The 15,374-nt window shown below is 45.3% G+C and overlaps 1 protein-coding gene across 2 annotated transcripts; it reads right to left on the bottom strand.

Annotated features, from left to right (window-relative positions):
- Positions 1-1,962: 1,962 nt before the first annotated feature.
- Positions 1,963-9,470, bottom strand: NDUFAF3 (NADH:ubiquinone oxidoreductase complex assembly factor 3). 2 transcript variants are annotated; one of them, XM_079964150.1, is made up of 6 exons: positions 9,288-9,470; positions 6,620-6,812; positions 6,050-6,116; positions 4,510-4,610; positions 3,250-3,352; positions 1,963-1,988 (listed from the first exon to the last, which is right to left on the bottom strand). In XM_079964150.1, exons 1-5 carry the CDS (start codon positions 9,362-9,364, stop codon positions 3,260-3,262), a joined length of 531 nt encoding a protein of 176 aa, XP_079820276.1. In that variant the 5' UTR covers positions 9,365-9,470; the 3' UTR covers positions 1,963-1,988; positions 3,250-3,259. The 2 variants fall into 2 exon arrangements, with proteins under 2 accessions (XP_079820276.1, XP_079820275.1); XM_079964149.1 differs by having other exon boundaries at positions 1,983-3,352; positions 9,288-9,468.
- Positions 9,471-15,374: the final 5,904 nt, after the last annotated feature.

Here is a 15,374-nt window from a genome sequence, read left to right as displayed (position 1 = left end):
CTCTAACTGTTCTTATACTCCTGCCCAGCAGGGCAATAATCAGAGATGATGGGAGTTGTAGTTCAATAACTGCTGAATGGATGCGGGTGGCGCTGTGGTCTAAACCACAGAGCCTAAGGCTTGCCAATCAGAAGGTCGGCAGTTCGAATCCCCGTGACGGGGTGAGCTCCTGTTGTTCGGTCCCTGCTCCAACCAACCTAGCAATTCAAAAGCACGTCAAGTGCAAGTAGATAAACAGGTACCGCTCCGGCAGGAAGGTAAATGGCGTTTCCATGCACTGCTCTGGTTCGCCGGAAGCTGCTTAGTCATGCTGGCCACATGACCCAGAAGCTGTACGCCGGCTCCCTCGGCCAATAAAGTGAGACGAGCGCCGCAACCCCAGAGTCGTCCGCGACTGGACCTGATGGTCAGGGGTCCCTTTACCCTTTACCTTACTGCTGAATGACCACCCCCACTGTAAAGGGGGCAAGTAAAGTTGGACTCATGTGCTTTTGCCAAGCCTTTGAGCATGCAGTCTGACCTTTTAGGAGAACGGGGCTGCTCTTGCCAGAACTTGTGGAAAGATCTGCGGCTTGTTAAAAGGGGCCACCTGTTCAGAGGCAATGATGCTTAGATGTCAAGCCTTTTAAGGAAGCACAGGCACTCAGATCTTTCCAGGAAGGTCCCTTCCAGAGAAGCAAATATCCAGTTCAAGGAGGTTAAACCTCTTTCCCCTCCGTTCATAATACTTAGTAGCGAGGATCTGCAGTTTCTGGTGAATAAACCAAAACAAGCAAAGGGTCCTCATATTCAGAGACTGCATCATTGAGAAAAGGAATTTCTGCTCCTCTTGCCTGCTGCTACTGCAACATGCCAAGTGGGTTTGCATGTTTCATCTGGGGGAGAGAACTGCAACATGCAAGGGAGCTGCTGGAACTAAGACATGACATATCAAGAGCGCCAGCCCTGCAGAGAACAACTCACATAAGTGTTTCCTTTCCCCTTTGTGACATATTTGAACTTCGAGGGTGTGGGTGTGGGTGTGCCTGAAATGGCCCCAAGATCTCCTTTGGATCTAATGGATGCACCATTTCCCTCCCTTCCCCTGGCTTCCACACTCGTTTCTTTCTTTCTTTCTCTCTCTCTCTCTCTCTCTTTCTCTCTCTCTCCCTCCCTCCCTCCCTCCCTCTTACACACACACACACTGGACATGTTCGAGGGGGGGTATTGGAGAAAACCCAGGTTCAAATAATCTATCTGCCCCACCTCATAAGGTAGTTGTGAGAATAGTTTTTTAAAAGCACACCTGCCAGTTCTGTGGCATCTTGGAAGGTGGGCTACAGAAATGCAATTTGCTGCTGGTTCCACACAAAATGCTTCTTAAAGCACACAATGTGAGGAGAGGCTGGATGGCTGGCTCAGAGCCTACACACCAGGGCTTGAAGAACCCATAAAAGACAGTAGAAGCAGCTTCTTAAAAGAGCCACATAACAGGTGGGTCCTTAATCCCTTTATACAGACTGGGAAAACACACACATATAGTTCCATGTTATTCTGTTTCAAGTACAGTGGTACCCCGCAAGACGAACGCCTCGCAAGACGGAAAACCCGCTAGACGAAAGGGTTTTCCGTTTTGGAGGCGCTTCGCAAAACGAATTTCCCTATGGGCTTGCTTTGCAAGACGAAATGTCTTGCGAGTTCCTGCAGGTTTTCCCCCCCCCCCTTTTCCTAAGCCACTAAGCCGCTTATCAGCTGATCCGCTAAAAGCCGCTAAACCGCTAATAGCGCTAAACTGCTAAGCTGTCAATGGGCTTGCTTCGCAAGACGAAAAAACCGCTAGACGAAGAGCCTCACGGAACGGATTAATTTCGTCTTGCGAGGCACCACTGTATATTCTGGATCTTCGCCACTCTGGGCTAGTCCACGTTCAAATGCTAAGATTACACACTTCGCTCAAGGATGCCATCCATATCGCCAAAGCTCTGTCATTGGCTTGTCCTGTGTTCGTTCTTAATTGATTTTTATTGCAAGATTATTGGGGGGGGGGACAAAAAGGAGGAGGAACACCTGTCAGCTTGCATCAATTACATCTGCTGTGATTTATATAGAGAGATTGGATATCCACTTGGACGGCTGGGTAGCATATATCAAATGAAATTGATGTTTCTAGAAAGTACGTTCAGATGCAGCAAGGGATTTAAGGTCTTTAGACAACTCTGTAATAGGTGGTGAATATTTACCCTTGAAGCATAAATCACTCGGTGAGTCTCTAAAGGCTTGCAGAATCAATTTTTGTTGTCTTGCCATTAATCCCATACAAGTGGGACATAATTTAAAAGTACATGAACATCCATGAATATAAAGGATTTTGCTACTGCAAAGTTGTTACATACAACAACTTCAGAAAGTCCAGTTGCATTGGACAATTCCGCATCATATGCTTTAAGCAGGTATTTCCAGCATTACACTTCAAATGTCCATCCGAGTTTGACAGCACCTTGTAGAGTAGTTGTGGAGTCCAGTATATCCAAAACGCCAATTTTTGCTGAATCTATCTCAAATCTAAGTATTCTGTTTATATTCCAATATATTTTCTATTGCTTAGGTTGTACAATACATTCTAACTCTCTATTTCCATTCTTTCCTCAGTTCCTGAACTTCTACTTTTCAATAATTACAGGGGTTTTTTTTGTGAATATCCAATTATTCCTTCCAACTATTTGGGGATGGTCTGCAGCCCTCAAAGCAGGCAGACCATAAACAGACACTGAGGAGTGCTATAACTGAAAATATTGCTATATCCAGCACTCATTGGTACTATAGTATCTAGACCGCAATATGGGAAACTAACAATCTCCATCAATCAGCTGATCTAATGTGCAAACTCCACAGTGCTAGATTTTTTTCCACAAGAAAGACTGCCTCTCCATCCTCAAATCCAGGTTGCTGCATGAAGTTAATTAATTTAGCACGTGGATCAAACTGAAGGCGGTTCTTTCTTTTTTACATTTCTAGACCCCAGGACCTCATCCCAAAAGTGGGTGTTAAGTAAGCTGTCTCTAGAATTAGCCATGCTGGGGTACTTGTGTTTCTTTTAAAAAGACTTGTCACTCATTCATACATGTTGACAGATACGCCTTGGGGCACAAAGGCATGTGTTGCTTTCAAACAGGAGGGTCCCTCAAACGCAGCAACGAAGAACATGGCAGGCGTGACAACAGCGTCTCTTTCTTCGCCCTGCCAAAGACTCTTCCTTCCCCTGGGTCTTACCCTCAGAGATTCAGCCCCGTGTTACACCGGGAGGTGGGATAAGGCCAGCAGCAGTCATACGCCGCTCACTTGTCAAGAAGTTGAACGTTGCACAGGCATTGGGCTGCGAAAGCAATGAGACCAAAAAATAAATTAGAATTGTAGAGCTGGAAAGGGGACCGTGGGGGTCACCCAATCTTTTAAAAAGCCAGGAATCTTCTGTCCAGTGTGGGGCTCAAACCCACCATCCTGCAATTAGTCTCATGCTCTACTGACTGAGCTAGAAGAAGTTTGGGTTGGGGAAGCATGGATCAAGACAGAGTGCAAATCTAACGATAAGAGTGCATCTCAGCAAAAACACAGTATGAACAGAGAGTGTATCTCACTGCAGCAAACTGCTCATGTTACCAGTGTAGTGATCAATTCCTAGAAGTTCCTACTCTTAAGAGGTAAAAAATACACCAATATAGTGGTACCTCGGGTTACATACGCTTCAGGTTACAGACTCCGCTAAGCCAGAAATAGTGCAGGTTAAGAACTTTGCTTCAGGATGAGAACAGAAATCGTGCTCTGGCGGCGCAGCAGCAGCAGCAGCAGCAGCAGCAGCAGCAGGCCCCATTAGCTAAAGTGGTGCTTCAGGTTAAGAACAGTTTCAGGTTAAGTACGGCCCTCCGGAACAAATTAAGTACATAACCCGAGGTACCACTGTATACCAGAGGCCTAGCAGCTAGAAACCTGGTGTTGGAAAGAATAAATAGCCAAGGAGCTCTGGAGATAAGATTTGCCCCAAATAAAGTACATCTCCATACAATTTCAGTGTGGTGTAGTGGTTAAGAGCAGTAGACTCGTAGTCTGGTGAACCGGGTTTGCGTCTCCGCTCCTCCACATGCAGCTGCTGGGTGACCTTGGGCTAGTCACACTTCTCTGACGTCTCTCAGCCCCACTCACCTCCCAGAGTGTTTGTTGTGGGAGAGGAAGGGAAAGGAGATGGTTAGCCGCTTTGAGACTCCTTAGGGCAGTGATAAAGCGGGATATCAAATCCAAACTCTTCTTCCTTAAGTTGTTGGCAGATATTGCCAACATTTCTTTGCCAGCAGGACTGGGAGCATTAGGCCCAAATTTGATTCCTAAGCCTACGATACCATGCTGCTACCATGTCCCGTCCAGCTCCAGTTTCTAAATGCAGAGGCTTCAAATACAGAGGTGAGAGATGAAGCAAGCACTAGAACTGAGGGAGAAGATTGTCTCCTTTGCTTCTTGTCCCCATTTTGGGCCTCTTACCGTATCTTGTACCTCCACAGCAATCCCACACTGACGCATTAACTTCAGGACAGTGGGATCCAGCCGCTCCACCTTGCTTCCCGTCCCCAGGACCAGGATTTCTAGGACAGCCAACAGATGAAACCACAGAAAGCGATTAGAAGGGACACCAGTTCAACCTTCCTCCTGAGCATTCAATGGTATGGGCTGCGAGAGGCAAAGATGATCAGTTTGTGACTGGCATGCCAGCCGCTTCATTTGGCTCCGATCAGCTGCTAGGAATCCTATTTGCAGCCTCTATTCCATTTCCCCTTTTTTAAAAAAACATTTCCCTGAAATAATTTAATGCAGTTTCCCGCCCCCTAGTAATAAAAGCCAACACAAAAACGCTTTAAAAAATAATAATTATACAAGTCAAAGCAGCAAGATGCTCTCAGTTTCTTAGATTGGGATGGGAAATTCCGTTTGCCACGTTTAATTTTATCATTTAATAAAAACACAATGGGGTTCCCCCCCCCCAGTGAAGTTGTCCCATTATCGCAGCAAAGGAAGAATGGATACAAAAACTTACGGAATATGCAGAAATGGCGAAACTTACTGGAAGAATAAGAAATCAAGATAACAAACTTCTTTTTATAAAAGAATGGAAATGGTTTGTTGAATATTTACAGATAAACTGTAAACAGATAAAAACACTGACAGGATTATTGTTATATAAAGGTAAAGGGACCCCTGACCATTAGGTCCAGTCGTGACCGACTCTGGGGTTGCAGCGCTCATCTCGCTTTACTGGCCGAGGGAGCTGGTGTACAGCTTCCGGGTCATGTGGCCAGCATGACTAAGCCGCTTCTGGCGAACCAGAGCAGCACACGGAAACGCATATAAGTGTGTGTGTGTGTGTGTAATATATATGATAAATAAATGAGCAAGTTAAGTTAATTTGGATATGCAGAAGGTAATAAAAATAAATTTAAGGAACCACTGAAAGAGGGGGAAGGAAGTCAAGTTTTAAAATGTCAAAATGAATGTAAAATCAGTGAAATGAATGTATCTGAAAAGTATAAATGAAATTTAAAAAAGAAGTCCCATTAGTGCAAGGACTTCCATCTGTGCAATGAAACTTCATTTTCCTGCACAGCTGAACTTCCACTCCCTGCAGGAGTTCCACCACCTCCCCTGGGTCTTCCCAGGGGTCTACTGCTCAAGGCAAGTCAGGCGGACTGTGTAGATCGCCTGGGAACCCAAGGCCGGCTGCTCTTCAGAGGAAGAGCAGGCGGCAAGCTTGAAGCACGTTTTGGGGCAATATCCAGGTGTCAAACTGGATGATTACAACCAGGTTGCTCATGAAACCGCCTTCCCGGCGATTTGCTTCCTTCCTGTCCTTACATAAGTGTGGGTTAGCTGACCTGCGGCCGTCTAGATATTGCTGGACCAGAAGAACTCCCCACCAGCTCCAGCCAGCATAGCTAAAAGTCGGGGATGATCGGATATAAAATCCAACAACATCTGGCAGGCCAGAGGTTCCCCATGCCAGGCGTAAGGGAAATTAGAGCACTTGTACCTATTCGAGGCTCCAGCAGGCGGAACAGGACGAGGCTCTCAGCAGTGATGTCCTTATGCGTGCCAATCTGGAAAGGACAGGAGAAAAAGGAAGTCTTGTAATTACTTTATAAGAGAAGAAATACGCTGCACAGCTCAGGATATGGTTGTGAGATCAATGATCTAACAAAGGATCTCAGGACTTGGAAGAAGAAGAGGAGTTTGGATTTGATATCCCGCTTTCTCACTACCCGAAGGAGTCTCAAAGTGGCTAACCATCTCCATTCCCTTCCTCCCCCACAACAAACACTCTGTGAGGTGAGTGAGGCTGAGAGACTTCAGAGAAGTGTGACTGGCCCAAGGTCACCCAGCAGCTGCATATGGAGGAGCAGAGACACGAACCCGGTTCACCAGATTACGAGTCCACCACTCTTAACCTCTACACCACACTGGCTCTCTGGCAAGATGTCTTCCACGGTTGACAGTCCTGTCTGCAGATAAGGGAATCTCCTTCCTAGCACCACGGTCCGCATTTCCAAGCATCGGGGTGGATGTTGACTTGAGGAGTCGAAAGGCCCTGCCCCAAACTCACGTTCCACTGCAGGATGGCTCGTGGCAAGACTGCGCAAGGCCCCACCACCTTGTTCCCGCTGATGCTGAAGCCTCGTTCACTGTAGCCTTCTATGTACATGATGTCTTGGGATTCCTTCTCCAGGTGCTGGATTGTGGTCTTCTGGTAGAGCTCGTCATCTGAAGGTGTCAGACGGTGGCCTCGCTGGGGTGGCCTGGCAGTGGAGGTATGGAGAAGAAGACACTTGAGACTGTATCTAAATCACAGTGCGCTCAGGATCACTGCTGGGAGACAAGAGCTCAGAGGGTCAACCTCCTTCTGTGCAATATAAGGGTTAAAGTCTACCCCTGATAGAGCTCTCTCTCTCTCTCTCTCTCTCTCTCTCTCTCTCATATCCCACTTTCTCGTTTTCTTTCTTTTTTGTTTCTTCTTTTCCTCTTTATTTTTATTTAGATTACCGGTAGTTTGGTTTTCATAACATGCTGGAAGGTTTCAATAAAATTATATGTTTCCGAGCACAATTCAAAGTGTTGGCGTTGACTTTTAAAGCCTTAAATGGCCTCAGCCCTGTTTAAGTGCATCTCCACCTCTATCATTTAACCTGGACACTGAGGTCCAGGTCCGAGGGTCTCCTAGCAGTTCCCTCACTGCGAGAAGTGAAGTTACAGGGAACCAGGCAGAGGGCCTTCTCGGTAGTGGCGCCCGCCCTGTGGAACGCCCTCCCATCAGATGTCAAGGAGATAATGAACGATACAACTTTTAGAAGACACCTGAAGGCAGCCCTGTATCAGGAAGATTTAAATGTTTGATGTTTTATTATGTTTTTATATACAGTGGTACCTCGGGTTAAGTACTTAATTCGTTCCGGAGGTCCGTTCTTAACCTGAAACTGTTCTTAACCTGAAGCACCACTTTAGCTAATGGGGCCTCCTGCTGCTGCCACGCCGCCGGAGCACGATTTCTGTTCTCATCCTGAAGCAAAGTTCTTAACCTGAGATACTATTTCTGGGTTAGCGGAGTCTGTAACCTGAAGCATATGTAACCTGAAGCGTATGTAACCCGAGGTACCACTGTAAATTGGAAGCCACCCAGAGAGGCTGGGGCTAACCAATCAGATAGGTGGGGTACAAATAAATTATTATTATTATTAATAATAATAATAATAACTCAAATCACTCCTTCTAATAGTAAAGTCAGCTGCTAAATGTTTTGAGTCCCTCTTCACTTTTTTATTTACTTGAAAAGCATATACCCCACCTTTTTTCACCAAGGGAAGGCTTACAAAACACAAGATCATAGCAATACAGAAGTCATCCCATATCAAAAGCTTGGTTAAAAGCAGCTGCTTTGCAGAAATATTCCTATTCTTGCTCTTGGCTTCCAAGCATAGCACTCTGGATATCATGGGTATGCTTGAACTGGCCGCAGCAACTCAGTGGTTTCAGAAATTAATTGTGCAGAATAAAAATATACTCTGCATGTACTTAAGAGTAATTCTTCATTATTGTTGTTGTTGTTGTTAAACATAACCTAAAGCAAGCTCAGGCAACCTGGTGCCTTCCAAATTTCCAGCACCCTACAGCACTGCCCATCTGCTGTGCTGGCGGGGGCTGATGGGAGTTGTAGTCCAAAACATCTGGAAGGGCCAGGATGAATATAAAATGGAAGAATGGTTCAAAGCGTTGTGGAATATAGCTATTAATGATAAATCAATGTGTGCTATCAAGGTAAGATGGGGAATAGAAAGGAGGAATTATTTTGAGGAGATATGGAAGTTATTTATAGTACAGTGGTACCTCAGGTTACATGCTCCTTCTGTGTGCTAAACCCCCAATTGAAATGGATCCAGAACACCTTAAGTATACAGTGGTACCTCGAGTTACATACGCTTCAGGTTACATACGCTTCAGGTTACAGACTCTGCTAACCCAGAAACAGTGCTTCAGGTTAAGAACTTTGCTTCAGGAGGAGAACAGAAATTGTGCTCCGGCGGCGCGGCAGCTGCAGGAGGCCCCATTAGCTAAAGTGGTGCTTCAGGTTAAGAACAGTTTCAGGTTAACAATGGACCTCTGGAACGAATTAAGTACTTAACCTGAGGTACCACTGTATTTGTACTGTTAAAAGGAAAGGGGTCAAACCATCACAAGAGGTGTTGAAATTTTGGGAGGTTGGATGGAGTGGTGTGGGGGGTGGGGTGCACACTTTTATTTATTATAATTAGTTTAAAATATATAAAAAAATTAAAATATCTGGAAGGCACCAGGGTGGTGTAAGCTGACATCGTGCAGGGCGGGCAAGTGGCGACTCCAAGTCCCATCAGCCCAGCCTGCACTGCCAATGGTCAGAGATGGCGAGGGCTGCGTCCCAATGGCACCTGGAGGGCAACACTCCGCTTCAAGGCTCACTAACATAAAACACTAAGAAGCAGGGCTTGCTTCCTTGCTCCGTTTTTTTCTTACTGGCAGGAAAGAGGTGCAGTTCACAGCTTCACGCCAGCCGGAAATTCAGCAGCGTTAGTTCCTCCCCGCCCCGCGCCCGAGGATGCTGTGAAGGGGTAGGCTTGACCCGTTGGATTTCTGCCTGGCACGAAACCCAAGTCACGGGAATCCTTGGCGGCGTGGGCGGCGGGCTGCCCCGAGCCATACGGCACTGTCAGTTTCCTCCTCCGCGGGGTGTAGATCCCGCTTACCTGCTGAGATAAACGGGCCTTGCCGCAGCAGCGAGCCTCCAGCCCAGGGCTGGCCCGAGCAGCCTGAGCGGAGCCATCCGTGGAGGAGGAGGAGGAGGAAGAAGCGGCGCCAAACGCGGCGCCCTTTGCAAAGCAAGAAATCGCGCGCCTGACCCGGAGCGGCGCCAGCGGAACTTGCAGGCGGAGCCAGAAGAGGAGGAGCCGGAGGTCGCCCGGTGGCGGGAGAAAGAGAGAGCGCGCGCACAGCCGGTGATATAAAACTGCACCGAGAAAAATCACCACTAGATGGTGACAAGTGTATAACAGGCTCACATTTTTTTTCCTTTCCACATGGGAGGCTCAGTCAACAGGAGGCATCATGCAACCCCTGTTGGGCAAAAGATTCCGGGATTGCAGCGGGTTGGACTAGATGACCCTGGGGACCCCTTCCAACTCTACGATCCTATGATGCCGCAGTCTTTGCGAGCGAGTTAATAGTCACTTTGTTAGACGCAAAGCACACTCCTCTGCAGATGTAAGGCCCATGGGGTTTACTCTGAGTAAGGGGTTTCGGCTTTACCATACATAAAATGTGTCTTATTTTTGTGTGTTTCTTTAGTTGAGATGCTTTAGTTGAGGTTGGGCTGGATGACCCTTGTGGCATAGCTGTCAACTTTTCCCTTTTCTTGCAAGGAATCCTATTCGGAATAAGGGAATTTACCTTTTAAAAAGGGAAAAGTTGACAGCTATGCCTTGTGGTCCCTTCCATCTCCATGATTTTTTAAAAACATAATTTTTATTGAATTTTTCCATATTTCATTTAATTCAGTATACATATTCACAACTTACGTTATTTGCTCAAAGTGAGCTTTGACTTCCTTCTACTGTATATCTCTTTCTGACATCCCTGTAGTCTATAACATATCTTTCGCATTCCCATAATCACTTCTTTATCCTATAATCACCTTAAAAGATCACATTCTTATTTATAAATCAGCACCTTAATTTCACATTACAAAACATTTCACGTTAATGCTACAAACGTTTTTAAATGAGTACAATTTTCTTTCAGGTAATGAATAAATTTGCTCCAGTCCTTTTGATATTTTTCTTCGGGCCAATTCCTAATTCTCCCCTCAGCTTCGCCAACTCCACAAATTTTACCATTTTTACTCTCCAGTCTTCCAATGTAGGGAGTTTTTGCTGCTTCCACCTTTGAGCCAGGAGGATTCTCACTGCCGTTGTGGCGTACATAAATAAATTTACATCTTTTTTATAAATTTCTTCATCAATTAGCCCTAATAGGAATGCCTCTGGTTTTTTTGCTGAAATTATATTTTAGTATCTTTTAAAATTCATTGTAGATAATGTCGCAGAAAGCTTTAACCTTAGCACAGGACCCCCACATATGTAGGAAGTTCCCTTCCTTCCATCTCCATGATTCTATTATTTAGTCTTTGAGGGTTCAAGTCTGCGTTACAAGCCAAAGCATGACACATCTAAAAAAAAAACAGCTTTCTGTTTCATCCCTATAAAATAGAGGAGGAGACCCAGGGACATTCTACTGCTGGGCTCCAACGCCTGTCACTCATGACCATACTGACAGGCGGCTGGTTTTATTTTGCACTATTTAAAAACAATTGTATGCCGCCTTCCGTTCCAAATAACGCCTGAGGCGCTTCACAAATCAATAAAGCAACATGAAATACTACAAGAGAAACAGTCTGCAAAGCCCCCTCGACAAACAGCTGGTTTGCCAGGAACCTTCAAGGTGCTGCAGGAACCAGTGCTAAGCAGAATCATTCCCCCTTCACATATGAAGGGAGAGGAAACGCTTTCGGGAGCTCTGGGGGTGCACCCAAACTCAGCACTAAAAAGGAAGCGGCGAAGTCCTTCCCTTTTAAGCCCCATCTTGCTGCGATCCTAGAGATGGAGACTCCTCAAGGCTGTGGTGAGTTTCCCCGCTTTAAGATTGCAGCAAGTTACAGCATAACGAGGGCGGTGGGGATTTTAAACCCAGTCTTGCTGTGGTCTTTAAAGACTTCCAAATGCATATTTTGGAATAATATATATGAAGAACTTAAAAAATTATTCAAATTTACATTCTAAAAAAGGCCAGAAATATTTCTATTAAGTATATTGCCAAAAGAAATAGGGAAATCGAAAAGAACATTGTTCATGTATGGGATAACAGCGGCCAGAATCTTAGTAGCAAGAAATTGGAAAAATACAGCAATACCTAACACGGCGGATTGGCAAATCCTAATGGTACAATACCTGCAGCCAGCAAAGACGACAGGAAGGATAAGAGGCCAAACAAAATAAATAGTCTATAAGGATTGGAGAATTTTTAAAGAATACCTGAAAAATTACGGTATAAAAGGAAACTTCTTGGGAGAATTAGACTGAACCTTGCATTGTATAAATATAAGTTTGTAGGGAACAAGAAGAAGGGGACGACAGAGGACGAGATGGTTGGACAGTGTTCTCAAAGCTACAAACATGATTCTGACCAAACTGCGGGAGACAGTGGAAGACAGGAGTGCCTGGCATGCTCTAGTCCATGGGGTCACGAAGAGTCGGACATGACTAAACGACTAAACAACAACAAAGTTTGTAGGGAAGTTAACAGAAACTATATAAAAAATATGTAACTGTGCAGTATAAGATAATCAACAGATGAAGTACAGCGAGACTAATTGGAAGTCATTTTAATTTCTTGTTTTATAAGTTTTACAATTGTTCACATCATTGGGAGTACAAATGATGTTAGTTATAAGAATTGTGTCGTTTCATATATTGCTATTGTCTGTTTGTCAATTTATAGTTTATTTGATTGTATGTCTGTTTATTGGTTTGTTTGCTTTCCTGGCATAAATGTATCTATTTTAAAACAATAAAGATATATCTATCACTTAAAAAAAAGACTTCCAAATGCTCACCAAAGTCTTTGGGAGTCTCTCCCCACCTCCACTTTAGAATTACCGTGGGACTGGCTTAAAAAGGGATGGGGAGCCTTCTTCCCCTCTTCCCTTATAAGCCTGATTTCCCTCCGATGAGAGTGAAAGGGATGTTGGCCACCTGTCACATTTGGTCTGTGATGGAGATCCTGATCAGAAAGTGGTCCTTAGAGTCAGAAAGGTTCCTCTTGCCTGTTCTATGTAAACCCACCTAGTCAGCCTAGCTAAGGAGAGGCGGTCTGGATGGGCATGTTTCTTATGCATCTGAGAGGACGCTGGAAGGAGTTTCTACTGCTCATGCTTCAAGAAAAAGTGAGGCCTAGTCAGTGCCAGATTTACGTATAAGCTGTAGCTTAGGGCCCCATTCTCTTGGGGGGGGCCAACAAATTTAAAGGGTAAAAAAAACACTGGATGTACATTTCCAAAATATAATATAAAAAACAAATAAAATAAATCCTACACACAGCAACAGTGTTTTGTGTTGTGTAGGTTCCTATAATGTAAGTAATGGGCTCCGCCTGCTAGCCTGCTCCCTAAAATATCACTGGTTTGCTCATTTCTGTATATAGGGTGCCTACATTCTGCATGAGCAAATGGCTTCAGATACCTATTAGGTCCATAAATTACCATATAGTATGTATTCAACACAAAAAACAGTGACAATTTGTTGTTGACAAAGGACAGCTGGACATGTAAAGGGCTCCATTACCTTCAGTAGCTTAGGGCCTCATCAAACCTAAATCCGGCTCTGGGCCTAGTGGAGAAATACAAATTCTACACTTTTCTAAAGCTGGATGTCAGGGACTCAGTGGGAGCGCAGGGAGGAGAAGAGATGGAGAGCGAGGGGGAGCAATCTGAGGGCAACGTAGGAGAATATGACAGCAGCCCGAGAGATTCCATGAGCCTCTCCAGCGAATCGGAAGATTCACAGAAGGGGGCGCCGATGGGCAGGGCAAGGGGTGAGCCAAGGGGGACACCCCAGAAGCAAGGGGCCAGCGGGGACTCCCAGAGCAGCAGTTGGAAATCAGGACCAGCTTCCCCACCAGAGCGCAGTGGGGGGGAGGAGTTCCAGGTGTCAGAGCCCACATATGCACCACCAGCGAGAGAAGATGAGTCAGGGTTGACCACGCCTCCATCGGAGAGCGAGTTAACGGTCAAGAGGAAAGTTGCAGGCTGGGCGCGCGCGCCAAGTTCAAAGGTACAGGCGAGCGGCACAGCAGGTAGCCAGGATAGGGAACCAGGTCCTAAAGCCCGCCGGAAGGAGGGGCAAGAATCGTCAGGGTCAGCGTCAGAGGAGTCCAGGAAGGATGAGACCCTAGCGGGCAGGAGGGCCCAGAGGAGAAAGGAACTTAGGAAGAGGTGGAGCAAAGCGAGAGTCTTAAACTGGTGTGGAAGGGGAGGAGACTCAGACGGGACTTCGCCGGTCTAAGGTCGGGACGTAGAGCTGCACGCTGCGGCTTTAAAATGGAAACTGAATCTCAATAAAGACTTTTGTACATAACTACAGCCTAGCGTTGGTACTCTGTGAGCTGGGACCTGGAGGCAGCTCTGACACATACCAAAGTAGAAGTCTACTGAGTAGCCGAAGGAAGGTACCTGCCAAATATATTAAGACATATATTATGTTTCTGTTAAAAACAATAGCAAATAGCTTAGTCTGACTTGCCTTTCAGATTGTGAACTTCTGGGGAGCAGGGGCCCGTCTCTTTTGTGAAACTTTCTAATATCCCCTACATTGATGGTATAATAGGCGTAATAATTATGAAACTCTCAGGAAGAATCAGAACCGTAGACCCCGAGAGTCATCTAGTCCAACCCCCGGCAACGAAGGCATCTCAGTTAAAGCATCCATGACACATGGCCACCCATCCTCTGCTTATTATTTATCTTTTTATACTGTATTTTATGTTGCTTTTACAATTAAGTGTTTTAAATTTGTTGTTAGCCTCCCTGAGCCTGGTTTTTGAACCGGGAAGGATGGGGTATAAATAAAAAATTATTATTATTGTTGTTGTTATTGTTATTATTACAATCCTAAAAAGAGGTTCAAGTGATGTACATGACAACACATTTGTCCTATCTAAGCTGCACATTTTTATGGAGTTACGTTGGTCACAATAAATGTTGCGTGTTAAACACATTTTGGGTAGTGTTCAACCACATTTTCTTAATGCTAAGAAACTCAAAGAAGAGAATAAAGTTAAACTACATAGGATTTTTCTTATCATTTATTTGGGTGGATTATGTGTTTTGTGACCAATGTAACATGCACAACTGATCTTGCTCCTAGCATAAAATTGTCAGTTCAGCAAATGAGAAAGCAGAACTATCAATACAATAAAGGGTCATTAACCTATTGTCTTCTTGGAGATGTCTTTATCTGAATTTTAGGGGGGGTGGAATAGAGATGTTCTGAGTTATCTTGCATGTGATGCTTCTGGTTGTTTTAAAAAGGTAAAGGTACCCCTGCCCGTACGGGCCAGTCTTGACAGACTCTGGGGTTGTGCGCCCATCTCACTTAAGAGGCCAGGGGCCAGCGCTGTCCGGAGACACTTCCGGGTCACGTGGCCAGCGTGACATCGCTGCTCTGGCAAGCCAGAGCCGCACACGGAAACGCCGTTTACCTTCCCGCTGGTAAGCGGTACCTATTTATCTACTTGCACCCGGAGGTGCTTTCGAACTGCTAGGTTGGCAGGCGCTGGGACCGAGCAGCGGGAGCACACCCCGCCGCAGGGATTCGAACCGCCGACCTTTCGATCGGCAAGTCCTAGGCGCTGAGGCTTTAACCCACAGCGCCACCTGCGTCCCGTCTGGTTGTTTTACTCACATGTAAAATGCCATTTTGAAAAACAGATCATGAAACTTTGGGAAATTATCTTTAAAATTATATTAAATTTAACAAGCTATTCGACATTGGAACAGACTACCTCCAAAGATGGTGGACTCTCTTTCACTGAAGGTCTTTAAACAAAGGTTAGATGGCCATTCTGCCAGAGATCATTTAGCTGTGATTTTTGGGATCCCTCAAAACGCTACAATTCTATGATTCAATATATAACCTGTTAACTATATGTGAAGATGAAAAATGGCTCTCTAAGTTTGATGTTTTCGTGGAATCACGTGCCACACAAGCAAACAAAACTCTGGC

The sequence above is a fragment of the Podarcis cretensis genome (genome assembly GCF_951804945.1).
Source record: "Podarcis cretensis genome assembly, chromosome: 2".
In the NCBI taxonomy this organism is placed as follows: Eukaryota; Metazoa; Chordata; class Lepidosauria; order Squamata; family Lacertidae; genus Podarcis; species Podarcis cretensis.
Note: the sequence above shows the minus strand (reverse complement) of the source record. Positions and strands in the feature narration are given on the sequence as shown.